General features: G+C 35.8%; 1 protein-coding gene across 15 annotated transcripts in view; it reads right to left on the bottom strand.

Annotated features, from left to right (window-relative positions):
* Positions 1–26,703, bottom strand: part of MCTP1 (multiple C2 and transmembrane domain containing 1) — a 527,358-nt gene that overhangs the window by 197,601 nt on the left and 303,054 nt on the right. For 7 of the 15 annotated variants that reach the window (XM_059418241.1, XM_059418245.1, XM_059418252.1 and 4 more), the window contains 5 exons: positions 26,638–26,676; positions 17,825–17,884; positions 12,134–12,211; positions 6,637–6,807; positions 3,574–3,704 (listed from right to left, as the gene is read on the bottom strand). In XM_059418241.1, the coding sequence (XP_059274224.1) occupies positions 3,574–3,704; positions 6,637–6,807; positions 12,134–12,211; positions 17,825–17,884; positions 26,638–26,676 (479 nt within the window). The remainder of the gene's footprint in view (positions 1–3,573; positions 3,705–6,636; positions 6,808–12,133; positions 12,212–17,824; positions 17,885–26,637; positions 26,677–26,703) is intronic. The other 8 variants (XM_059418249.1, XM_059418248.1, XM_059418256.1 and 5 more) reach the window with 4 other exon arrangements.

The following is a 26,703-nucleotide window of genomic DNA, read 5'->3' on the forward strand; positions in this document are numbered from 1 at the left end:
CATTCAAGGGACAGGGCTATCCTTCATGGCAAACTTTGAAATTCATTCACCAACCACCAGCCAACTCCCAGAATTGTTCCTAATTTTTAAGTTAATACAGACATATCTTAATTATTCTCATTACAACAAAGAAATAATGATGTGATGTGATAGAGGTGCTAACTAGAGCTACAAGGACAATCATGTTACAATGTATAAGTGTATCAAATCAACTATGGCACACTTTAAATTTATATTAGTTACATGGAAAAAGTATTTCTAAGTAAATGATAAAGTTAATAGGACATAAAAAAAATGCTGCAATGATAGCTTGCAAAACAAGGCAGAAGGATGAATTCTGCTCTTGTTACTTTACTCCCAGAACTTTCACTTAATGGAAGGTAAGTCAATTCTCATCTAAACTACCCAAGGAACCAAGGAATTCTATTACTATCTGCATTATTTCCACCATTACCATACAATCTTCACGTAAACACAGTGACTTTACTCTACCTACCACTTAAGATATAATAATACTTTGCTTTTCAGTGGCAAGGTGTGTTTAAAGTACAATTTAATATATTATACTAACCAGAATGAGTAAATCAGAGAAAGACAATTATATGATCTCACTCATATGTGGAATTTAAGAAACAACAGAGGATATATGGGAAGGGAGGGAAAAATAAAACAAGATGAAACCAGAGAGGGAGACAAACCATAAGAGGCTCTAAATCATGGGAAACAAACTGAGGATTGCTGGAGAGCAGAGAGGTGGGGATGGGGTAATTGAGTGATAGATATTAGGAAGGCACGTGACGTAATGAGTACTGGGTATTATATAAGACTGATGAATCACTGACCTATACTTCTGAAATTATATGTTAATTACTTAAATTTAAATAGAAAAATAAAGTACAAGTTAATAAATATAAAGTTATGAACCTAGAATTTGTGGTGCTATCTGAACACTGAATAGATTTTAAGTGATGAATTACCATATCCATTTCCTTTTTCTGCAGTGGGCATCTTGGTTAAATTAGCAGAGTGAGTGTACAAAAAGGTTTTACTGAACATTTGATTACCTCAAAATTTGACAATAACTCTCTTTATTGTGTAAATGGGCTTTCACTGATACTCAGAAGCTGCCCCAGGAGTTATCCTGTCTACACCTGTACTGTGATGTACTTTTAAATTTTTTGGCTCAAATTGCTTTTATAGGCTATTATGTTTAGCATATGATCAAAAATGGACTTAAAAAAAAAACTGACGTTGATGCCAGGTAAGTTTTTTTTTTATTATACTGAGAAAAAAATGTGACTTGAAATAAAAGTAATTCATTCAAAATGAATGAGAATTAAAAAAAACAACAACAACAACCCATAACTCTTCAGTGGTAGCATTTGAAAACACCACCCAAGCCAGTTAATATAACCAAGACACTGGGAAGCAGAGCATAAAGTTGTGTCCATCAAAGTAACATAAGTGATTCTACTCGCTGGGTTCTCCTGTGTAATAACTGTGAATATAAACAACTCATCTAACAATCCAGGCAAAGCCCAAGTCAGACACTATACATAGGTGGTAACACTTCCGAGAGCTAGAAAAACTGAAAAGGGAGAACACACATCCAACTAGATTGCTAGTTTATTATAAAAGGAGATAATTCAGGAACAGCCAGATGAGAGCTACTCAGGTTTCCATGTCCTCTCAGGCACGCCACTGGCCGAACCCCTCCACATGCCAATCAATGACAAAGCTCCAAAGAAGGTTTTCTTCTTTCCCAAATTTCAGAAGACTTCTTTAGCACCCTCCCCCATTATCTAGAACAATCCATATTTTCTTCATATCAGCCAATTGTCACTGCTCTCTCAAAATTTGCCAAATTATGGACAAACCCATAACAACAAGGTGAGATGAGAAAAACTAGTTCACCTCTCTGCCAACCATTTCTGTAATATAATTAGCCATGGCCTTGAAGAATTCATAATATCATCAAGTGAGGAAAAGGGAAAGGTCAATACCAGATGGGCTGAGAAATTAAAGTAAGAAAAAAATACATAAAAGTATACCTGTTATTATGGGAAAAAATAGAAAAAGGTGTGATAAGTTATACTTCATGTGATATGAACTCAGAAGTACAGGAAGGCAGTACATGGTAGCAATTACTTCCTTATATTACTAACATAACAAAGTATGGATATAAAATAATGAGACTGAGGCAGCAAGTTACACGTGACAATCATTCTGGTTATCTCATGGTAACCAAATATGGCTAATGTTGCTCTAAATTATGAAAACGAATTAGTAATAACTGTGTAATTAAGGAACTTTAATTACTTTAAGGAACAGCTAGACAGCGCTTACTTGAAAGAACTCATAGCATGTTGAGGAAGACAGAAACATAGACCTATAACCATAAGGAAATGTAGTCAGTGTATTAACTCATGTATACTTAAGCAACTTAAGCTGGTGATATATTCCAAAAAGAACAAGTTAGAGCTTAAACCAAACTCTGAAAATAATATTTTACTAAAGGGGGGGAAATGCAATGAAGTCTCATCATTTTAAAAGGCTTGAAATGTAACATAGTATTAGGTTACAACAGTTTTTTCTGTTTCATTTTATAAGTAAAACATGGATTAAGTGAAGCTACTCTTTAAGCTCTCACTTTATAATCCTATAAAGAAAGCCAATGTTTAAAAAAGATATCTCAGAATTACAAAAAAACAAAGAGATAAACACGTTAGGCTGGATTCTTGCTTTTCTAGCATACAATGACCTTGATTATTGTTGGTGTTTATGCATTTCTTCGGGCTGTATGTTTAGAGACTTGGAATTCATGTGAACTGCAATGAAAAAAGACTATTCTAAACTACCAAGCTCTTCTGTACACTATGTTTTATTTTAATATTGGCGGGTCTCGATGTGTTATGCCACAAAGGAACATACATATAAAAAAAATAGAAATAGCTTTTAAAGCAAGAGAACAATTCATGGAATTCAAGCAGCAATTCGAAATAAACTTGTCCTTGTGGAGCGATGTCATTAAGCCTCATAATACCCCTTTCTTCACTGCATTATTAGAGAAACATGGATCTATCTCACTTACATGTTGCCATCACTAAAACTTGAGAAATCTGCAGATTTATGAACTCCTAAGAGTGGTTCTCTACCTTGTAGGGAGTGGTAGGAAACAATGCATTTTATGGTCTCACAATATGCTTTATGAGAAGTAGTATTATCTCAGATCACTTTACAGACAATGAATGTGCTCTTTGTTTAAGTATCTTACATCAAATGAGATTCCTCTTTCTCAATTCCTGTAACTTTTACTCACAATGTTCTGACACCTGGAAAAAATTTCTAGGTACCAAATTCAGATAGCCTACCCATCAACTGGTCAAAACTGCCACCTACTGGTCAGTTTTCAAATCTATTTTTCCCTTCACCCAAGCATTATTTTACCATGGTCAGATCCCTTCCTTCAAAATATTAAAGATCAAATGCAATAACCATAAAGGATAAAGCAGTTATCCTTTTAACAACCTTCACCATCTCTGGGGTGAACCAAAGATACCTAATTATACAAACCTGCCAATAAAATCATCCCTTTTCCCAGCATCTTTGTCCCAGGCAGTGATATCAATGATTCCGCCTCTTTCTTCATAGAGATGAAAATCAAATTGTTCCCTCCATTGAGGATTCAAAGTTTTGGGCATAATCTGGAAAAAAAAAGAATTGTTGTCTCATCAATATCAGTCTTTCAAAAAAAATTAACTCAAGTCATTGAATAAAAATTAAGGTGCTATCTAGAAAAGCACGTGTGAGATTTGAACAAAAGCTTCCAGAAATGATGGAAATGAGTCATTAGATGTCTAGCATCTTTAATGCATATCATCTGAAGGAACCCTCGAGGATATGTCCTGAAAACTAAAGGGCACCCTTTCGTCATCTTGAATAAGATGAGACATATGAATTATACAGAAAAGGCAAGTAGTCTATAAGTGAAATAGCTCACTCAGATACTAGCATTTATTTTACATAATTGGTTAATGCACAAAAATATAACTCATAGTCTGTCATCTCACAATAAAGGGAGATGTGGATTCCCAGGTTTTTTTTTTTTTCCCCCTTACTCCCCCCACACATGGGAATTCTGAGCTATTCACATGAAAAAATCCCAGACCATGAAGTTCTATAGGAGCAGAAGGAAACAGAAAGTAACTTTGGGGTGGTCAGGCAAATATTTATATTAGAATTAGAACATTTATGTTTCATCCCCATTTGATATCTGGAGAAACTGAGACCTAGAGTTGAAGTGACTGATGCTTTAGTATCCAGACTCTTAACTCAGGTCTTTGATTAAACCCTCAGGTCTCTTTCCCCAAAGCAATATGTCAAAAATGTCTGTGAATTAATACGAGTGTGTGTGTGTATAATCTGTATGTTGCAAATACGAAAAAGATATCTTATCCAAAGTGCAATTTTGTAACTTCAAGTATTCAGATAAGACGGTAGAATGAAGGAATAAAGTGACCCATATCGAGGTGCTTTGAAATTTCATTCACCATTGGGTTAAACAACCTTCATATTTGTTTCCCTCTTCTTTCTTTTTAGCAGGAGGGCATGCAGTGGCCTTTTCTCTTTTGAATGTATGAGACAAATCTTCAGATGTAAAGACTTTGAAAGCAATGAAGTATGTTATGTGCAAAGGCAATACAAATGAATCATAATTTTTAAAGTTCATAATCTGAAATTAATCAGCAATATATCATGAAAGAAAGAGCAAAGAGAGACACATGTCCATAGCTGGGTTTCATATTTCATACCTAAAGAGCAGAACTATAAAAATAAGTGATGTTTTAAGCCTACCAGAACATGGAGATCATGTTAATTGATAAAGGACAAGATAGAAGTGGTCATAGGAACCTATTTTTGGAATCAGTAGTTTCTTTAAAATATGTTATTAAGTTCATGGCAGAAAAAAAAAGATGGCACTTGAGGATCCTATGATAATTCAAAACTCTCATTATTGGGCTCAGATGCACTTCTATGGTATTTTGGGGAATGGTCTGTCTTACTTATTTGGCCATTAAGAGCCCAATTTTTCAGTTTCCTTTTTAAGGATTGTCTTCCCTATATGATTTCCTTGAGGCCCAAAGTGGTGCCTTCCCCCTCCACGTGGGCACTTGATAAGGAAACCAGTCAGCCTAAGAGTAGTTTTCACTGCATACCAACAAATCAGCTCTGTGATATTTCTAACTACCTAGAGACTGATGAAAACTTCCTGTGCCAGAAGGAACCTTGTCAGGCTATTTATCAAAAGTTCTTGAAAACGGTAATGTCAAAGTGGAGATATTCCCATCAAAGTAGAATGTGATTTTTCGTACAAGACAGATAGGATGGTTGTCCCAAGTGAGGAATGCCAGCTGTAGAAGGTGACCATTTAGGAGGTTATATATATATATATTTTTTTCTTTTTAAGTTTTTGTTTATTTTCATAAGTAACCTCTATACCCAATGTGGGACTCAAACTCAGGAACTCAAGACTGAGAGTCACATGCTCTTCTGGCTGAACCAGACAGGCCCCCCAAAAGGTTGTATTTGGATACAGCACAAATAAGACATGTGCTCCAATAGAACTATGACCACACTGACCTTTACTAAGTATTATTACTTCTATCAATAATATAATACTAAGATGATTATTTAATATATTACTTCTACTAATATAATTGTTATTACACAATATACTTACTACTGCTGATCATTTTCTTTCCATTACTACCATTTATTATTTACTATGGATGAGGCAGTATTCCAAGCCCTTGACATGTATAACATATATTTATTCAGTCTTCTCAATAACTTTACAGGTAGACATTATTTTATTTTTTATATATATTTTCAAAAGATTTTATTTATCTATTTGCCAAAGAGAGAGCGAGCACAAGCAGGGGAAGTGGCAAGAAGAAGGAGAAGCAGGCTCCCTGAAAAGCAAGGAGCTCAACATGGGATTCTATCCCAGGACCCTGGGATCATAACTGAGCTGGATACAGGTGCTTAACCAACTGAGCCACCCAGGCATCCCTAGGCATTATTTTAATTCACATTTTTACAGATGGGGAAATTGGGTCACTGCTAGTATGGGCAACAGAAAGCTGGTCCTTTGTTTTCTAAATAAATAAAGGAAAAAAATGTAATCTGCATTGGTGCAAGTCAGTTGGAATAAAGTGTTTCAGAGTAATGGACAAAGATTTTTTGGTATGTAAAATAATGTTATTTGTATACGGATACCAGTAACTAATTGTAGTAATAATAGTAGCCAACATTCAGCATGTTATGTCCCAGGCATTAACTTAGGTTTGTTGTGGCTTTTCTTTTCTTTTTCTTTTTCTTCTTCTTTTTTTAAATAGGTAAGTTCAACTCCTGTGTTAGAGATGAAGAAGTTGAGACACAGTAGTAGTTTACACCAGGTCACAGAGCACATTAAGTAAGAAATGCAACAGTACATTTATTGGTCGGGTTTTCTGACCTGATGTTCCAAAGAAGCTCTGTTAAGCATTTAACAAGCATCTTCATCTCCCAGAGCATGGCCATTAACTCACCACTGCCTTCCCAATACTGACAGGAACACGAAAGGGATACGGTTACCTTGCTCTTATACTTCTGATGCCCAAGCCGGAACTTCACATAGGGGTCACTCAACCCATTTGAATCCATTGCCTTGAGATCTCGCCCCTCAATCAACGTGATGCTGACTATTCCTCTCCAAAGCTGTGATTTTCTGTGGACGTCTGATAGACGTAAACTTTGGGTCTGAAACTTTTGGTAAAGGAAAACAGAGTTAGCCTCTTGAGTTTTAAACTGAAATACCTCATTTGGTATTATCCTTAGTCCTGTTACAATTTTTTGAAAATTTAAAAAAAGTAGGTAGTTACAACGAAAAAAAAAACATAATTAACAGATTTTTATTAATTTATTGGAAAAACCATCAAAAAATGTGAAATTATCACCTCATAATAAATTTAAGGTTGCTGTTTACAAGAGGTGAATGCTCAAAATAAAGTCGTTTTCTAACTCTTAAAGTCACGAGATGTAGATACTTGAAGATTATCAGAGAGTATCTGTCTATATGTCAAAGATGCCAGTGTCAAAATACATAAAAAATAAATATTATAAATACCAAAGACCTTAACCACATTTTAAATATAAAAATATTTAATTTTTAATTAGTTATGGTTTTTGAAGCTCTCTTTATCAGGTTACAAGTTGGTTTTAGTAGTGGGTTTTAGTTGTAAGATTATGAGCTCTGTGCAGACAATTTAAAAAGTTCTTCATTGCTAAGTTAGGAGACAACGGAGGTTCAGCTCACTAGAGAGGGTACTGTGGAACAGAAGACAAAATCAATATGCCCATCGAAGGTGTCTCGTTTATGCTGAAACTTGCATCACACATTTTACAAATTATGTATGTGATTTATATTGGTGGGTATGTTTCTGAAATTACTTTGCATTCTAGTTCTTGAACATGTTCCTTAATGATTTTTATCATGCTTTACCGTAAATCACAATATTCAAGCTGAGGAACAAAGTCGCAATTTTTGAAAATTGGGAAGCCTCCCAGAAATGGCTGCATAATCTCTTTGAACTAAACAGCACATACAACAAATCAAAGTCGCCAAAATGTTCAAATCTTCTCAATTTGGATTCAGAAACAAGCAGTACTATAAAAACTGCTGTTTCCTTCATATTGTCAAGCATGTTGTCTTCACTTACAGTCATTTCATGAAGAAATTCAACACGTCTCTCCGCCTCAAAGTGCTCCATTTCTATATTATAGATTAACTTGCCTTTCGGCCCAATTCCTTCAACATCAACAGTATAAAGTCATAGCCTATTTTGTTTAACTCCCTCTCTCACTTTGAATTCCTGCTTTTTTCCCTTACCTCTCCACTGCCATCACTGTTTTTCATCTATCTTTATGAAAAACAATGCATTCCAGGTTGCTTTTATTAGGAAAAGGAGAACTACATTCTTCAAAAGACAATACTTTTTATATTGGAACATTTTAATGTAAATTTTTCTAAATCACTTTGCCTACCTCCCTGTCTTGGTGATAAGTACATTGTGAATGACAGGGCCTACTGGCTCTGCCTTATTAACACCAACACAGGCCTGCATCAACACACCCCACACCCCACACTGCTCCGAGAGCAGTGGTCAAGTGTGTTCTGGGGTGCATCACGCTTTCAGGGAACACCTGTAACCTCCACAGGACTCCATGCCCCATTTCAGCTAGAGTCCCTCTGCCCTTGTCTGTCTTACACATTGACCTTCGGCATTGGCTTTTGTTTGAACCAAGGATTCATCAGCCGAAAAAGTTGAGTGCACCCAGTGACCTTGAAGTGTTTCTAAGATATCAGGCAACTTATTAGTATATCATTCAGCAATAGATAACTGCATTTTTATTTATTTATTTTTCTATTCTATTTCTATTTTCTATTCTATTTCTATTTTCTATTCTATTTCTATTTCTCTATCATCTATCTGTCCAGTTCTGCTGCTCTTGAGATCATCGCTACTACAGACTGTAGAAAAACAGATTCTAAACTTTGGGTCTGAACGTTTGTTAGGGAATATGAGTGGCAAAGAAGGAAAGAAGAAAAATGAATTTTGGGTAAGTAAGAAGAAATAATCATCTTAGCAAAGGCCAAGGAGTTATTTGCGACCCATTTATACAGAGCTGTAGAATTTCAAAGTGTGTATGTGTGCCTTATATCACTTGATTTCCACTAAAACCCTCTGAAGGAGCAAGACAAGGCCTGCTACTTCCATTTTAATGATGAGGAATTTGAGGCTCAGTTGGTTTGTGCTAACAGATGTTGGATGTGTGACTAGAACCCAGTATTTCTGACCTTTATTCCTGAGCTTCTCCCCATATTGGTCTTTGGGGTAGAGACTCTCTCCTTGGTCTACAAGTAATCATGATTTAAGTATTATGTTCCTAATGTTCCTATAATGTTCCAGGGAGGTGAGTTGTTATACCTGAATGACATTCCAGTCTAGATTTTCTTGCACAGTTAATATGTGAAATCATCTTCTACTTTTCTCTTGTAGGAGCACCTGCATTCATACTTAGAAGATTTCAGATTGTTGATAGATATACTTAGTAGCATTTTCTAGGCACTCTAGAAGTAGAAGTTGCCCATGGCACTCAGTCACATTATACCTGGGTACAATCTAGGCTATGTGCCACCTTCAATTAGCAATGCCAAGTTAGCTTCTCGAATGGTACCGTGTCTGAAACCCTCCGTAGCTTGCCCCCCAACCCCCTTTCCATTTCTCACATGGGAATAGGAACTTTATTTACAGAGTGGGAAGGAGAAACAGTGCTTTCCATGGGATCCTTCATGCTTTCACAGAAATTAAATAAACTTCATGAAGGCTTTACCTACCGCCATTTGTTACAAAATGCTTTTTTATAACCTGGAAGAACATTCCTAAAACGAATTGGAAAGCCAAAGGGGAGGGAGAGGGGGAGTATTACTTCACACAAAGAGTGTTAATGAATGTGGGAATTAAGGTGATCTGCATAAAAGGTTAAAAGGAGAGGGGCACCTGGGTGGCTCAGTGGGTTAAAGCCTCTGCCTTCGGCTCAGGTCATGATTGTAGGGTCCTGGGATCGAGCCCCGAATAGGGCTCTCTGCTCAGCAGGGAGCCTGCTTCCCCCTCTCTCTCTGCCTGCCTCTCTGCCTACTTGTGATCTCTGTCTGTCAAATAAGTAAACAAAATCTTTAAAAATAAATAAAAGGATAAAGGAGAGGAGTCCCAAAAGGATACTAACCAGATACCATTTTAAGAGGAATTTTTCCTTCTTCAATATTTTAATTTGTTAAAAATGGTACTTTTCTAAAAAGAAGCCCCGTCAGGGATGCCTGGGTGGCTCAATTGGTTAAGCAACTGCCTTTGGCTCAGGTCATGATCTTGGGGTCCTGGGACCAAGTCCTATATCAGGCTTTCTGCTCAGTGGGGAGCTTGCTTCTCCTTTTCCCTCTGCTCCCCCCAACTTGTGCTCTCTCTCAAATAAATAAATAAATAAATAAATAAATATCTTAGAGAAAAGAAGCTCCATAATTCATTAGTGATTTGATTAATGCATAGTCATGAAATAGATAAATATTTAGTAGTCTAAGTATAAAGAATAGGAACTTGAAATGAAATAATAAGGTAAAGGGGGAAGACAGAAACTTACAAAACCAGTTCTAGGAGAGACAATGACTTAAACTAAGGACCCAGTTGCATCTTTCTAGCGTTTTCTGACTATGTGACTTGGATGTGTTGCTCCCTTCCTGGGCCTCAGTTTCCCTTCCTTCCTGTTAAAGATTTTCTTTGTTTAAATGTCAGAGAGAGAGAGAAGAGAAAGAGCACAAGCAGAGGGAGCTGCAGGAAGAAGGAGAAGCAGGCTTCCTGCTGAGCAGAGAGCCTGATGTGGGACTCGATCCCATGACCCTGGGATCATGACCTGTGTCAAAGGCAGATGCTTAACCCACTGAGCCATCTAGGCGTCCCTGGACCTTAGTTTTCTTACCTATTGTTCTCCAGACTGTACTCCAGAGCTCCAAGTGTACTAAGAACACTTTTCTGTGTGTGGAGGGGTAGAGGGGATGGAGGGGGTTTCGGCGTATTTGCAGGTAGGGGGCCTGCATAGAAAACAGTCTATTCTGTAAACAGAAAAGATTTAACCTGCTGAAGATGGTCATTTATCTCTTTTATTAATTTTTTGAATCAAAGTTTTAGGGAGCTCATTGAAGGTTGTTAACAAATGGAATTCCACAACTATTAAAAAAAATGAAACTCCAAAAACCACTAGTGTTAATGCTCTTCAAGATACTTGCCGAGTCACTTGCTGCTCTGTTTAAAGTTTCCTTCCTCTGTATAGCAAAGTTCTCAAAGTGTGGGCCACAGACCAATGGCATCAGTGTCACCTGGGAGCTGGCCAGAAATTCAAATTTTTTGGCTGCACCCCAGACCAAAAGAATCAGAAGATTTGGTTTATTCAGCCTTCACTCAAGGTCGCTGTGATGCGTGCTCAAGGATGCGAACCCCTGCTTTCAAGGTTCTCAGGGTCATAGGCACTGGCCTCCTCCTATGTTCTAATTAGTATTATTAATTACTATAATTGTGAATATTATCCATTCTCTTGCATGGATAGCATATAATCTAATTAAAATCTTTTAGTCCTATTTCTAAATTTACTTAAAGCAGGTTGGTCTGGATATTTGGAGAATTTAGAGAGAGAAGCAGGAGCCTACTGCAAAATTGTGTGAAGTTCATTTATTACTTCTTTCCTTTAGCTTTTTAAAAATTTTTTAATTTTTTTAGGATGTACTTAAATAGTATGTACTAATTGCAGTATTAAAAATTAGTCCATCAGAAATTGCTTACTGAGCACCTAAATGGAAAGGAGTATTAGATCTAAGATACCCCCCTCAATGAAATTAACATATGAGAGATGAGATTTATTTATCTGAGATCATGTTTTCAATTATGTCCTTGCTGAAACAGAATTCTGTTTGAAGAGGAAAAGAAATAGGAAGGAAGAAATAAAAGGAAAACAACGTCGCATCAAAGCAAAGAACCAACATCGAACAACGAAGAAATAACCTTTGAACTTTTGAAGGAGTAATTGCTGAATTTTAGCAGGCAGTTTGTTGACATCAGTGGGCCTGACCATCCTGGATGTGATTCAGTTCTTGTGCAGCAGAGCTACTCGCTTATTTCCAACGTGCTCCCCACGTGATACTCACACCCACTCAAGTTTGAGACCATCCTCATAAGGAATATTCATCCAAGCTCAGACTTAACCCAGACTATCAGGACATCAGCTATCAATACCAATTTGAAATTCTGAGGCAATTAGTCAATGACCTGCATCATTAGTAAGATTTTAGATGGGTGAGTTGGCATCTTAAGGAGAATATTAGTTTATGCATATTATTCCTTGAAAAGGAATTCAAGATTCAATTCCTCTTCATACATATAAAAGAGGTTAGGATCGGGAATAGGTTTTCAGAACAGTGAGTCAGCCATGAGAGTTCACAGCTCATGCAAGCTCAGAAGGAATATACAAACCAGACGGTTGAACTTACTTGTGCATTTTGGTCATACGTACTCTGAAGCTCTGCCCTGCAGAAGCCCAGGTCGGGAAGAGAAGGCCTGCCGTATGTCTGGATGGAGAGGAATGGTCAGAGCTGTTCAGGAAAGCTTTTTGCTACTATCGACAACTCATTTCAACCAGCATTTAGCATTACTTTCCAAAACCACATGATTTGAAGAAAAAAAAGGATCAGCTCCCCAAGTCACTGTCAGAAAATGTCTTCTAGCACAATGAAGATAAATGCCAGTGCACTCATATAATTTCCAGCCACCATTTTCTTTAGTGGCATAATACCAGAGTGGTCAAAAAAAAAAAAAAAAAAAAAAAAAAAAAAAACCAAAATAGAAGGACAGAGATTAAACAGTGATGGACCCTGCTGGAGTGTTTTTTGTTCATAAGCACGGTACCGAAAAGAAACATAGGAAGAAAAATCATGGAAAGAATCCTTTCCCCAAGGCTGCAGCTTCAGAATATTTAGGAGACTGTTTCCAATGTCAAACAATGGATACGGCCCCAGAAGAATACGTGTTACATGGTTACATGTTACATGGATATGATCGCGTTAACTGCATCCCACAGGCAAATCCTTTGTAGTGATTAAAGAGATAGCTCTAAAGTAACAGAGAAATCTTGCCCCATGTGACTTGCCCCTTTTTCTTTTTGCTGCCCTTGGACCTAGGAAAGCAGCCAAAAAATCCCTCTGTTACTAAGACCAAGATCCGCAAGAGATGGATTCAGAAAGACACAGCTCAACAAGAAATACTAGGAGGAAATTATCATGACGAGCTGAACAAGAAATACTAGGAGGAAATTATCATGATGAGCTAAAAGTTTGTATTAAATGATTGTGAGATGAGAACATCAACAGGGAGGGTGAGACTCGGCCAATCTGGAAGATCGGTGAGAGCATACACTATGAAATGAGCGTGCATTGAGCAACTTCTAAGTGCTAGTGTGTTCATTCTCCAGTGTTTTTCATAACAGACATTTTTCAGGTAAGGAAACTGAGGCACAGAGATGATAAATCCCCTACTCAAAGCCAAACGGTTAGTGAGTGGCAAGGCTGAGATTTGAATCTGGGGTTGCTGATACGTAATTGATCATTTTTCTCAGTATATTTCACATTTTGGACAAAGCCCAAGAAGTCCATAATACAAAACAAAAATGGGAAATAACGTGAACAGAATTTGTTGAAATACTTTGACTCCTGTGTAGATAAAATATATCCACCAGGATCAGTTATCGAGGAAGCCTAATCAGGGGCTTGGAGGAAGCAAAAGTTGGCAGGCAGTAATAATTCTAGCATACAGTGTTCTGTTCTGTATTCTAGCATACAGTACTCCGTCATGAATTATCGTCTAACATCTATTAACAAGGCGGGCAAGTTGTAGAAGCTCGTAAGTAAATTCACAACACTTCTATTTTTCAATTCCGGTTATTAGGGTTTATTAATTCAATTCCTTGAAAAACCAGATCACTAATAGAAGGAGCTAGCCTATTATTCTAGATCCTGATTAAAAAACAGATCAAAACCGAACCAATCTATCCAGATTTAACATGTGGCTAAAAACCACTCAGTCATATTAATCTTCTCCCTGACTTGTGTAAATAATCCTTGGCTTTTGTTACCTTGGATTTTATAACCTGTATACAACCTAATCCTTCCAAATGAGACCCAGACCCTGGGAAACTGGAGTGAAAGCCATCAGTGTGTCTTTACAATAGCTTTGTGTGGAGTCAGCTCACCTCTATTTTCAGCAGAGGTGCACAGGCTTTTATTTAATCAAATGATCCACGAGACACTACAAAGAAGAGATAATGACAGCCTAGAATGGCTGTTTTGTGCTGCAAAGCCTGGAGCGTGGAGCAATTATTAGCTCAATCCCAGGCACAGGCATGTGCTATCTTTTCCTTTGCCTGCCGAGTTTATTCCAGTGAATTGCACCTAGGTGATGAAGTCCAACGAGTAGATTTGCTCTACGGTCCAGCTGCCGTCTCAGAGCAGGATCGCCTTTACAGAAACCCTCCCAGGCTTTGTCCAGCCCAGTTTAAAGTGTCTCATGTAATAATAAGGCTTTGAGGCTTCGATCCATTTTTTTTCTTCTTAGATGATTCACGGCACTATAATCCTTACAGAAATTCTCCTGGTTTTTATCCTTACACTTTCTTTCTTATTTCCTTCGTTTCTTGAAACAACTTACAGTGTCAGGAAGGTATTTATGCTTACTAAAAGAAGCTTTAACTACCATCTCTAAACTTAACTGTGGCCAAACAAAAGTTCTTAAGCTTTTCCAATGTTTGCTCAAACTATATACTAGTAAAAAATCATCATATACGTTGTAATCTTAATTGGTTTGCTCAAGTAATATATGGGTTTCCACCAATGATGTAAAGAAATAAGGAGTGCTGGGTTTGACTTACACTTTTTCTTTTGAGACTTTCAATTAATTATTACAAATACTTTGTTTTCTGAGGGTCTTACTTTCCTATCTAAAGATATAAATAATACCTCCAACTTTCTTGGGTATACGTCAAACATGGTTGAGTTGTTCAGAATGTAAGTACTTCAGCACAGGATAACATTCTTGTTTGATAGAACCAATACTTCTCTTTGGTCTGCAGGGTCTTCCTTCAACCACACTTTGACTGAACTCGACCCTATGATGGCGCTCTGACATAATCCTTAAATGTTCCGTATTCTGGCACTCTCTTGGGCCCATTTCATATCATGAACCTTTTCTATATGGAGTATCTTGGTAGAGCCTAGCCTTCTCCATTTAAACAATCTCAGCTTTTCTCTTTAATTCACTATAGTATTCTCAGAACGTGGTTTGTTCAATTACCTCTCAGTCATGAAAATCTAAATGTCTGGTCAATGGAGTTAACTGGGAAAATGTATATGTACTAACTATCTGAAGCACCTGCATTAAGTTATCGTCCTTTACTGGGAAGTTAAAAATCCTCAGTGAAATTCTTAGAGGCATCCAGGTGACTTCACAAAATGTTTGTTGCTTTCATGAGAAACTTGGTAATCGACATACCCATTGCTTAATGTTTTGTGTCCTATGATATCATGTTTTGATGAATTATAAATGTCATGGCTTTGGAAAACTACAGTAGCTATCACTTCAGTCTTTTCTACTATTTTGCTCTCAAGAAAGTTAAGATCTACCAAGTAGCCCTGACATTTATTAAGCAACTTCTCACCAGGATTCAGTTTCAATGTAATTCAGTTGTTGCTTCCAGAACACCAGTACTGATCCTTATAAATAAGCTGATAAAAACTCACAAAACATCACATATGCTCCTCAGGTAAGATTTTATCTGTATGTAGGTTTTCTGCATAGCTGAAAATGTCTGTGAAAATCTCCTTTCATCCACATCTTCTCTAGGAGTTAATCACAGTATAAATGGTACCTGGGCAAAGAGTAATGAGGTTGGTCATGAGAGTGACCTTGGAATGTGAATATGAAGGATGCTACTCATCCAAGGTAGACTGGATCACTGATTTCCTGATTCTGTAAGAATTCTGAGTCTCAAACATAGCAACACCATGGCCCTTCAACACATCCATCTATCAGTGGGCTAAGGAGCTGTGGGGGAGAAGGGTTATAAATGCAAGAAGAATCTGAAAGGGGGTCACTGAAGACAGATAAGGGAAGGGCTCTATTTTTACATCACATTTGTATTCATCATTGACTCGAAAAGGAACTCAGTTGCTTTAAACAATTGTATCTATGATATTCATAGAAGAAAAATATAGGTCCTGGTGTGTCATCCCATTCTTGGGTACATAACGTCAGTGGGATCACTTCTCTGGGCCTTAGTCTCCTCAGTGATAAAACAAATGACCCCTAAAAGGTTCTGCCTTCATGAATCACTTTGTTGGTTACTCAACAAATGCTCAGAAGAAAAGACATTAGATCTCTGTGCCTCAAATACAAAAAGGTTATATTTTAAATTTGTGTATTTCTTATTCAAGAGATATGAGACAGTTAAAGAGATTGAGAAAGGTTAGTAAGGAGCATTTAAGGATTAAAAAAAGAATATTTAAGGAGGAACCTAACCACATGGAAAGTACTGGTACGTGGAATACTAATTTGGAAGTTGCAAAGTGGAAAGATGTTGAAAGAACCATTGGGTGGAAATCCTTAAAAATGATTATCCATGCAATTGATCCTGGTAGCAAGGCTTCATTCATATGATCAGTTTGCAAGCTGGCTGCATATAGAACAAATTCAACACAGAACATTCCTAAATTCTGCTCTCTTGGCAAAGAAGTATACAGTATGAATTCACCATATTTGTGGGGCTCAAGAAAACAGAGACTAAATTTTTGCCAAAAGCCAAATTCCACTTAAGGTAATGTGACATTTCAAGAGCAGTCGTTCTGTGTTTTCATGGATAATGCATGAACATATCAAATAAATTATTATTATTTTAGCAAAGACACAGAATGACATCGTGAAGGCAGCCATCATAGACTGACCGGAAATGAAGACGCTATAATCATTTTTAAAAAATATTTTATTTATTTATTTGACAGAGATCACAAGTAGGCAGAGAAGCAGGCAGAGAGAGAGCGGGGGAAGCAGGCTCCCCGCCAAGCAGAAAGCATGACGCGGGGCTCGATCCCAGGATCCTGGGATCATGACCTGAGCTGAAGGCAGAGGCTTTAACCCACTGAGCTACCCAGGCTCCCCAAGATGCTATAAATCATTAAAATAAGCTCCCACCAATAAAAGGCTGGAAAAAAAAAAAGTGTGCGTGGAGGGAGCATAGGATAAAAACAGGTGGTTTATACTTGCTCGATGCATGACTTAATCCAGTGCTGGTCAGTCTGCTTAAAAGACCCTGCAACAAATCTTAAAGTTCTAAAGGGGAAAGTTAGTTTTCCATTGAGCAGTTTCAGAGCCTAGGAAAGAAAATGGCAAGACCTGACGAGTGTAGCATTTTCACTGCAGTATCTGATGCTAGGTAATCATGTACCAAGTGTGAATTTTCAAAGAAAGAAGGAAACTCTAGGCAAACTAGTAAGAGCGTTTGTAATAAATCGTGCTGCACATGATGCAGAATTAGAGAAGAGCAAAAAGGATGACAGAGCTCATTATGTGTAAGTCATGAAAGAGTAAATCACATTAAATTGCAATGGCATTTAAAACAAATTCTCTGTAGAATTTTCACTTTTTTTCTGTATTTAAATCAAAAGCAGAGTTGCTGTTTTCTAATTCATAAGTTTTTTTTTTTTTCCCCTAAAGAAAGAACACTGATTATCTAGTATGTATATAGTATAAGATCACTGTAAGGGAAGTAAATTTCTCTCTAACAGATGGAGCAGATTTTATAAGAAGGGAAAAAAAAGAAACTGAATGGACCCTATAGACAGCACCCTCATCTTTCTGGAAGGGCTGTGGGCCTCTAGCTGGCAAGATTTGGGGATAAACTTGTCCCACAAGGAACTGACTTCAAAGCAATATATTCAGTATATGAAGTTCTTAGTTTTTACACATGAAGAAATGAGTCACCCTAATGGCCTGGAATAAAAGTTAATAAAGAAGGCCAATTGAATACATTTTTCTGAGAGCTTCTTTTAAAAAGTGAATTTCCTATTCCATATTTAACTTTCAAAATTACTATTTAAAGCCAAAGTCAAGAATATTAATATAAAGGGTGTAGACATTACCCTCCAAAAGAAAGACTTCACAGAGAAATAAGATCCAACCACTTCATTTTCTGAGAGATCCTAAAAACAAACAAATATTTAGCTACATTTTGAGGTGTTTTTGAGAAGAATTAATTAACCCAACAAAACAAAATGAACAAAACCCCAATGTTATTCCCTTGAGTAAATTAAAGTTTGTTTGTTTGTTTGGTCTTATTCTTATCTGGTATCAATGGTAGTAAGTTTGGAAAGGATTCGTTCTGTCATTTTTAAAAGATCTACTTACCTCTTTATTCTTAAATTATTATTACATCTCAGAGTCTAACACATTATTTTAGAAATTAGGATTGTTCAAACACACTTTAAGATTCTGAAGGAAGTCAGATGATATCTTCCTTTTAACAAAACAAGTTAACAGCATAGACCTTCAGAGCATTTTTAAAGAATAGAAATCTTATTTAACAACACACACATAGTCTAATTTGGTTTAATGCCTTATTAAAAATTTCCTAGTTTTATGATATAATATAGAATACAGATAATATAAGTTAACTTAAGCTCCATAAAAGTAATTTTGGCAAGAAATGAATACTGAACAGAGTGGCAACCGGGCTGAGAACAAAGTCACAGATTCATGTTGGATATTTTATTACTAATCCCCAGACTTTCATAAAGTGAAATCAATTTGACTTTAGGAAATCAAAACCACAGTTGCTCATTTTAAGGAGAACATCTGCATTTACATGCATCCTTACCCTTGGCATCCTGTCTCTAGATGTCAGTTATGGTAAGATTAAGGGAAACTGGGGACGCTGATGGGGCAGGATGACTGTGGACACCATGGTGAAGAGGATGACATTTTGTAACTTATTTGATTACTCCATGATTTTGTGTTAGCAACTAAGATAGTGGTCCAGCATCCCACATGATGCCTATTGTATAGCAGATGCTCAATAAATAATTTGTTGACTTTAGTCACTTGGAGTTTCATTTGGTTAGGCATAGATATTCCTTCCAAACATGATACCAAAAGTCATACCAGAAAATAACAGTGAACTGAAAATAATAGTTATGCCAGAGATCATCTATATAATCTGCCTGTTTTTTTTTAAATATGAAAACTATTTCTCAAGAAAATTAATATCAGTTGTCCAAGCTTCCTGCATAGGATTTGGTTAGGTAGGAATGTCAGAGGTGACTGGGAAAAAGTCCGGAGTTTAAGACATCATTTTACTGTCACTGCTAAGATATAATTCATTTTTACTGCTTTGGTTCTCATCTGTCACACTTAGCACACTGTCATATCAGTATCTAACAAAACAAAACAAAACAAACAAAAAACCAAGTCTCTTAAAAAACACATTTACATTTGGACATTGGGGCATGAAACTTAGATGGAATGATTGCAGGCTTTTTCAATGCTGAACATGGTTTAACTAAAAAAAATCTCATTCTAGCTTTTGCAAAAGGTATGTGCTTTTCCTTTCCAACTCTTTTGTAATTAAGCAGCATGTTTAGCAACACGTGGGAAATTTAATTTAAAAGTATCATATTAAAGACACTGAAATCTTGGAGTCTCCTTACACAAGTAATTTCCCCAGAGCCAATAACACAAGTTATGTAACTAACAGTGAGTTTTATCTCAATGTAAAATGTGTTAAGGCAATACTAGGGTAACTTAAAAGGGTGTGAAAGTATTGGCTTTATACTCAAGACAGTTATAACAAACAATATGACCACCAAACATTTAAAAGTCTTATTAATTCATTTAAAGGTTAGGTGGTCTAAAGTGACTAATGTTGAAACTGTACCGACTCCCCATTCTTCCTCAGATGAATACAGAGGTTAATGACTTAATTCTGTGAGTAGTATGCAAAGAGCAAGAGGAGATTGATGAATTTTGTCTGTGTGTGTGTGTGTGGGGGGGGATTTTAATGATCAAGATTTAGAACTTAGGTTTCTCTGTTAAAAATTGAGAAACAAAAATATTAGCTCTGGGGCACCTGGGTGGCTCAGTGGGTTAAGCCGCTGCCTTTGGCTCAGGTCATGATCTCAGGGTTCTGGGATCGAGCCCCACATCGGGCTCTCTGCTCAGCGGGGAGCCTGCTTTCTCCTCTCTCTCTGCCTGCCTCTTTGCCTACTTGTGATTTTTATCTGTCAAATAAATAAATAAAATCTTAAAAAAAATATATTAGCCGCATTTGGATCCACTGAAGTCTCTAGGCTGTGCTTTTCATGCCACGTTTAATTACTTCTGCCATTATTCATCAACTAAAATTTATATTTCATTTTACAACCTGCATTCTCATGTAAATTTAGGCCTTTATTTCAAATGGAACAACTTAATCTTCCTCTGGACCCTTATGCCATCTATTGCCCTGATGAATATAAATTCCACAACAGATGCGGCAAGGCTTTCCTTTCATGAGAGTTTCTAATAAGAACAACAACAACAAAACACCTGGCGTTATGATAAAGAGTTCTAAAAAAAAAAAGTGATTTTAAGACTGGTCTTTCATCCTGATTGGAGAAGTTTAGTTATGCTTCATTCTCCATTGAGACAAGAAGTTGATAAGTGAGGGAAAGTACCATTTTAAAAGTGCTAAAATTATAAAGGAAGAGCAAAAGGAAGCCAAACACACAAAAAAATCAGAGGCATCAAGTTAATAAAGGAAAATTACTGAAGTTATCCTGAATAATGAATTGCTGACTATTTCTGCTGAGGCTTTGAATTTAGGAAAGTAACAAGATCCACTGGTAATACCTAATTTAAATCCAATTTTTGCCTCTAAAAACACTAAAAACATTTATCCTCAAAGATCAAAAATCCCACTATGAATCTAAAAAAATAACAAGATTTTAAATTTAAAAATCTAAAAGATACACTTTTTCCCTAGACAAATAAAACAAAAGGACAGTTAACTTCTTTCCTAACAAAATGAAAATGATGCTGTTTTCAGCCTTGTATTTAAATAAATCATAAAAACCTTTAAGGACTTTGTCATCAGATGAACAAAGATTAGCCACTAAACTTCAATGAATAGTGTTTTTTTTTTAAATCAGCCTTAATGTGTACAGGCCTTTAAACATTTTGCTTATTATAATTCAGCAATTCTTCAATACTCGAACACTCACCACAGATTTGAAGCCCGAGATTCAAGGGTGGAAGTCAAGCCAGGTTGCACTCACATTCCACAACATATTTTAATAGGAATGCAATTTCCTTTCATCAATAACTCTCTGGGCATTTATAAGGTTAAAAATAAGTAAATCCATAGTAAATAATTTTCGTAGGCTTCTCTGGTCTGACTGCAATCACTGTTTATCAAAGCTACAGCTCTTAGACGCTCTCCCATCAAGTTGAATATGCCCATTGGTCATCATGTAACTGAAAACAGGGCCATGAAGTAAGTAGAAATTGCGCTGAAATGCTGTTTTCCTGTTTTCTTGGTTACTCAAATTGGGGTTCATATCATTTATACTCATTAAACACAAACATGATTCCCTCTGTAACTCCAACTGTCCATCTAAATATTTCTGACAAGAGAGACAATCTCAGGTCCCCAGAGGACGCATCCTATAACTGAAAGCTGGCCTTGCTTTGTCTTTCATTTTCCTAGAAATTTTAACTTAAATATGCTATGTGTGTGTGAGTGTGTGTGTATAAACACATACATACATGCCTGTATACTGCTGTCAACCAGGGCTTCGAAAGCGGAATCTTCACAAAATGATTTATTTTTGTTGTGGATATTTCGGGCACTTTAAAACCAATAAATCTCCTCCCAGTTGCATTCAATTAAATATATATATACATATATATATATATACACATACACCACATATATACATATATAAGTTAGAGATATCTGATATATATTATATATAGAAATGTATTTTTTTGAATTAGGAGGTGCTGTAATCTTGCAAACCAACCCTTAGCTCCATTATGCTAGAGCCAAGTTGTATTGGTTCCCGCCCTTTGATTAGTCCAGAAAGCATCTTGGGAAATTATCAGCTCGCTGGGTAACACATGTTAGCAGTGTGGCAATCAACCAATGACCCACAATTAACCATCTTAGATCTAGCACGCAGGTGCCACGGCATCCATGCCCTGCCCGAGTTTACGTGTTGTCCTTTTGCTTGTGCCAACTCACCCAGATTGGCTCCCTCAAAGACCCACAACATTTTAAAAATTCAACAAGAGCGGTCACATACATGTAAAGCCACTGTTACAGCAAATCCCTGGAGTTATGAATTTTAATATGTAAAAACGTATGATATTTTATACCTATGGGAAAATATTGTCAAAACAGCAAGAAAAAATGTCATCTCCACATAAAACTTAACTGTGACTCTGTGTATTTTGTGGGATAATCAGATATTTTACTGGCATGATGATATCTCTATTTTAAATAAACTTACAAAACTTACAAATTTTAGGAATATAGTGATTGAGGTAAAAATAGTCTTTTATAGTAGAAATGCTCATGCTATTCGCCCTTTGGAATCTCAAGAGCCTTAATTATGAGGTTGCATTTTGGAATCTCAAAAGCCTTAATTATGAGGTTGTCTTGATAGCATTCCCAAATAATACAGATTTGGGAGTATAAGCAGTGGTAGGGATTTCTAAAGGAATTACATATTTCCTTTGAAAATACATAAACCATCTATTTTTTTCCAAGGCATATGCATAATAAATTGAAACAAGACCCCAAAGAAAAGCCCTTTGGGTGACTCACAGTTGAGAGAGCCAATGACCAAGAAAGTTTGAATGTTTTGCAAGTTTTAAAAAATCATCTATTTATTATCAGGATACGAGGCCTTTGGAGAAAGAACCTGATAATTATTAAATAATGACTTTTTTCCCCCACTATGTCAGACTGACTGTGTGAGATACTTAAAAATGCGTTAATCTGTTTCTCTGGCGTTTCTTAAATTAAAGCACTTAGAGGTTTTCACTGATGCATTTTTAATGTGTCATCCAAGGTGTCAGCTTTAACTACGCCCTGCAGACTTAGAGTTGAAAGTGTTCTCTAGTTTAAATTAACAATATCCTTGCCAAAAGTCTTATTAAAAATTGCTTCATTCACCAGTGAATAAAGTGTTTTATAGTTCATTAAAATTATGCTAAATGATTATAATAAAATCTTTATAAAAAAGATATATTACTAAAAAAATAAGCCATCAAGTAACAGAAGATATGCTAATGAGACATGATCACATAGTCCATATTACATTATTCAAAGGATGAACTCTTCTTAAAACATTTCTAAACTGTTATTGTTGAGAATATGAATTGCGGTGTGTATATCTTTGTATTATCACAATGGCTATGTCTCATGTAATTAAAGTGATTTATTGAAAGCACAGAAGTTTATTATCACACTCATTGATAAACTAATTCTTCTCCATTAAAACACACACACACACACACACACAATGTAGTGTAAAATCATTTCTGCTTACTGTCTGTCTTATAGAGGCAATTTTTTCATTATTATTTTCTATTTTTGGTTTGACCCCACAAAATTTATTCATAAAACGCATATACATCTTCTCTTCTGAGCTCATGAAACTTTCTTGTTGAATAATTTAACCTTAGAATAAATTATCAATGATAAGCCTCTTCTAAAGAATAAAATATTGCAATAATTCAAAGCATTACCATTTCTCTGCCCAAATGCATTTTGTCATGTAAGTATAACTCTTTGACCAGGATAATTATTCAGTTGCCCAAGATTAGGCAGACATTGATCCCTTTCTTCTTAAAATAACGTTTTTCTTTAACAGCTGAGTGTGAGGCAGGATTACAGATGTGTAGCATAGAAAGTAAGTTTGTGGAAAACCAGAAGGAGAATTTTAAAGGATGTTATCATCCCCCAAAGAGGAGATATGATGGAATTCATAATTAATTACTGGTTAACATACCATTCAAATACAGCAAATATTTAATCTTAATATTTAGTCTTGCTTCTCAGAGGTAAACACAGGTGTATTTCTTTTCCTACTTGTCTTTGGATGGTAACATAATTATGCCAAAAAATATGTAAGCCAGTCTTGAACAGCAGTTACAATATCCTGCCCTCAAGTTGGCTATTCAGCTTTGTTTTCAATAGTATATACAATCCTGCATTATAAGAGTGCCACTAATAATATAATTTCCATGGAAATTGATCATTGGCAAGATGATGAAAATGATGAACAGATATTTAAGTAATGGGAAACCCCATGAGCTGATTCACTTGTATACCGGGGAGATGTGCATATTAAAAAAATAACTATGCCAACTTAGTTTTCCCTGTCTTTGGTTATGTCACTTCTGAAAACAAAAGAAAACTCATTCCTAGAGAGAATATCTAGCAATTTTTTAAAAAAATATCTAGCAATGTTAACTGACTTTATTTAAGTCTTGGCCAGAAAGTTCATAATTCTCAGGCTTTTTAATCACCATGGTACTCACAGACAGGCTTCATATTAAAGCCCTGCTACGGAAAAGCAGGAGACCTCATTCTCATAAATCAAGGTTCCAAAGATGAAAATGACCTGTTTATATGAAAAATTCACCTTTGGCTTTGAGGACAGTTGTATCAAATATGAAATACCTATATTTAAAGGTAATGCAAATAAATCATATCTTTTTTCCAAAAATAGAAGAAAAAGATGTAGACACAAGGACATTTAAGGGGAAGGTTGAAATAATTAGAAAAGGGATACATAATAGTAACATAGTAGTTCATAATGCTACATAGTATAGTTATTCATCCCTGAGTTTCTCCAGAAGCACAATTTGCTTGAACATCATCCTTCCTCCTTTAATCCTGGGAGGATGGAACTAGGGAAGCAGTTTCAGGGTGTGAAGGATGGCGGACTATGTGGTCATTGAACTTACAAACTTTCCCCAGATTTTGAATTTGACACTTTGTTCTTATCATACTAATATGGATGAACACAGCAAATGTTTCAGGGGACAGTGATGATTTCAATAAATTACCAGATGTTCAGTACGTTCTCATAGAAAAAAAAAACAAAAGAGTGAACTGATTTTTCTTTACTCAGCATTCAATATCCCTATTAAAATTTATACAACTGAAACTCCCTTAGGCTAAAAACCCCAAAGACATATTACCATATGAACTAAAAATAATCTGCCAAGGATCCCAACAAGTTCAGAGCTAGACACAGGGAATTCTGTATCTTCAACAGTGAGCCAGAAAAATGTACCAGTTTAAATGTACAAATAGATTACTAATAGTAAATTAAAACTTCAAGAACTTTAGATGTAAAAATAGTGTTGAACACATATTTATTATTCATTTTATTTTTTTGTTGAGCAAAGGAAAAGATGTGGATTTATGTTTATTTAATTTGTTTAAAATTAAATTTAAATATGAACTAAAGTGTTTAAAGAAGAATCTTTATATTTGTTCTTTCTTTTATATTACAATAAAATGGATCATTCTTACTAATTAATACTAAATACTATATAATATCTTGCTCTAGTATTATGTCTTAACTACATCTGGAAGAGAAAATATTGATATATATTAAGGTATTACATCATTTTTACACACATTTGTCATAATATAGACACAGAATGAGGAAAGTCAAATTACATGACTTTTAAAAAATTCATATTTTTCAGATAATACTAACTTTGAAGTAAATTACAAAGAAAAACATGTAATACAAACATGAACACTGCAAACTTCTTTTTAAGACTCTTTGAAACTTTATTTTGGTCAATAAAAAGCACAGTGAATACTAAGTCAGAAATACTCAGCAATTTTCTTTAGTAGATGCTTTCACTTTATTAAAATGTAAAGGTGATTTTTAAAATGGCCCTGACCTTTTTGTGAGTCAGGTTATCTTTCAGTCATTAATACTATAAGAATTAAGAGGAAACTGTACAGTAAGAAATACTTGTTAAAGAAAATTCAGAATTATCATAAATATAAAAACATTTTGATGTGTTTTCTAAATTCACAGTTATTAAAAATGAAAAAATTAAAGAAAAATTTAAGTAATAGCATGATTCAATCAGAATGGGGGGAAAAAAAAAGATTGTCATGTTCCAGGGTCTAAAAAAATTACCCACTATTAAAAATGAATAGTGACCTTATAAATAGAATTTTGAACTAAACAGATCTTTACACATAAAATCCCTTTATTTCAAGGACTTTGCATATAAAAGTCAGTTTCATCTTGGTATTTATTTATGTCCAAGAGTGGTCCGGCCACTGAACAAATGAGATGCTTAGTTTATATCTTATGTATTTTACAAGTTATAAGAAGAGCCAGGTCTTTGAACCACAAACTCCTCTCACTCCCAAGAGCCATTTATTTCTTGAAGTGAGAAGAGGCCACGATGGAAAACTCTTCTCAGTACCGACTCCAAAGACGTAGCACTGGAGGGGTTTTGAGTTTAGAAAACCTCAGACTCCATTCTCAGTGAACAATGACAGAGAGTTACATGAATCTTCCTTCTCTCTGGAGTGGTCTCTACCCTAATCCAACCATTTTTCTCCTGATCTGGAGCAAAGGCATTTTCTAGACCCTGTGGCACATACAACAGAAATCAGATGCTGAGAATGATGCTGAGAAGGGACCAGGCATTAGCAAGAGGATGATGTGGATATGAGTGAGTTGATCAGTGTGATTTCTAGTTACTTAAGAAGCATCACATGATTTACTTGAAGTTTATGAGAAAAAAAAAATAACAAGAGTGATGAAATCCTGTAGTACGATTTGAAGAGGTGTGAGACAGATTTGGAAATGCAGCTGATAGTTCTTCTCAACAAGAAAAGCTGAAAGATCACATGCTAAGCCATTACCTTACTTGACCTTTTCCAGCTCTTCCTCATTAGCATTGTCTGTAAACAAAATAAAGCATTTTCATT

Source organism: Mustela nigripes, chromosome 12, assembly GCF_022355385.1.
Source record: "Mustela nigripes isolate SB6536 chromosome 12, MUSNIG.SB6536, whole genome shotgun sequence".
In the NCBI taxonomy this organism is placed as follows: domain Eukaryota; kingdom Metazoa; phylum Chordata; class Mammalia; order Carnivora; family Mustelidae; genus Mustela; species Mustela nigripes.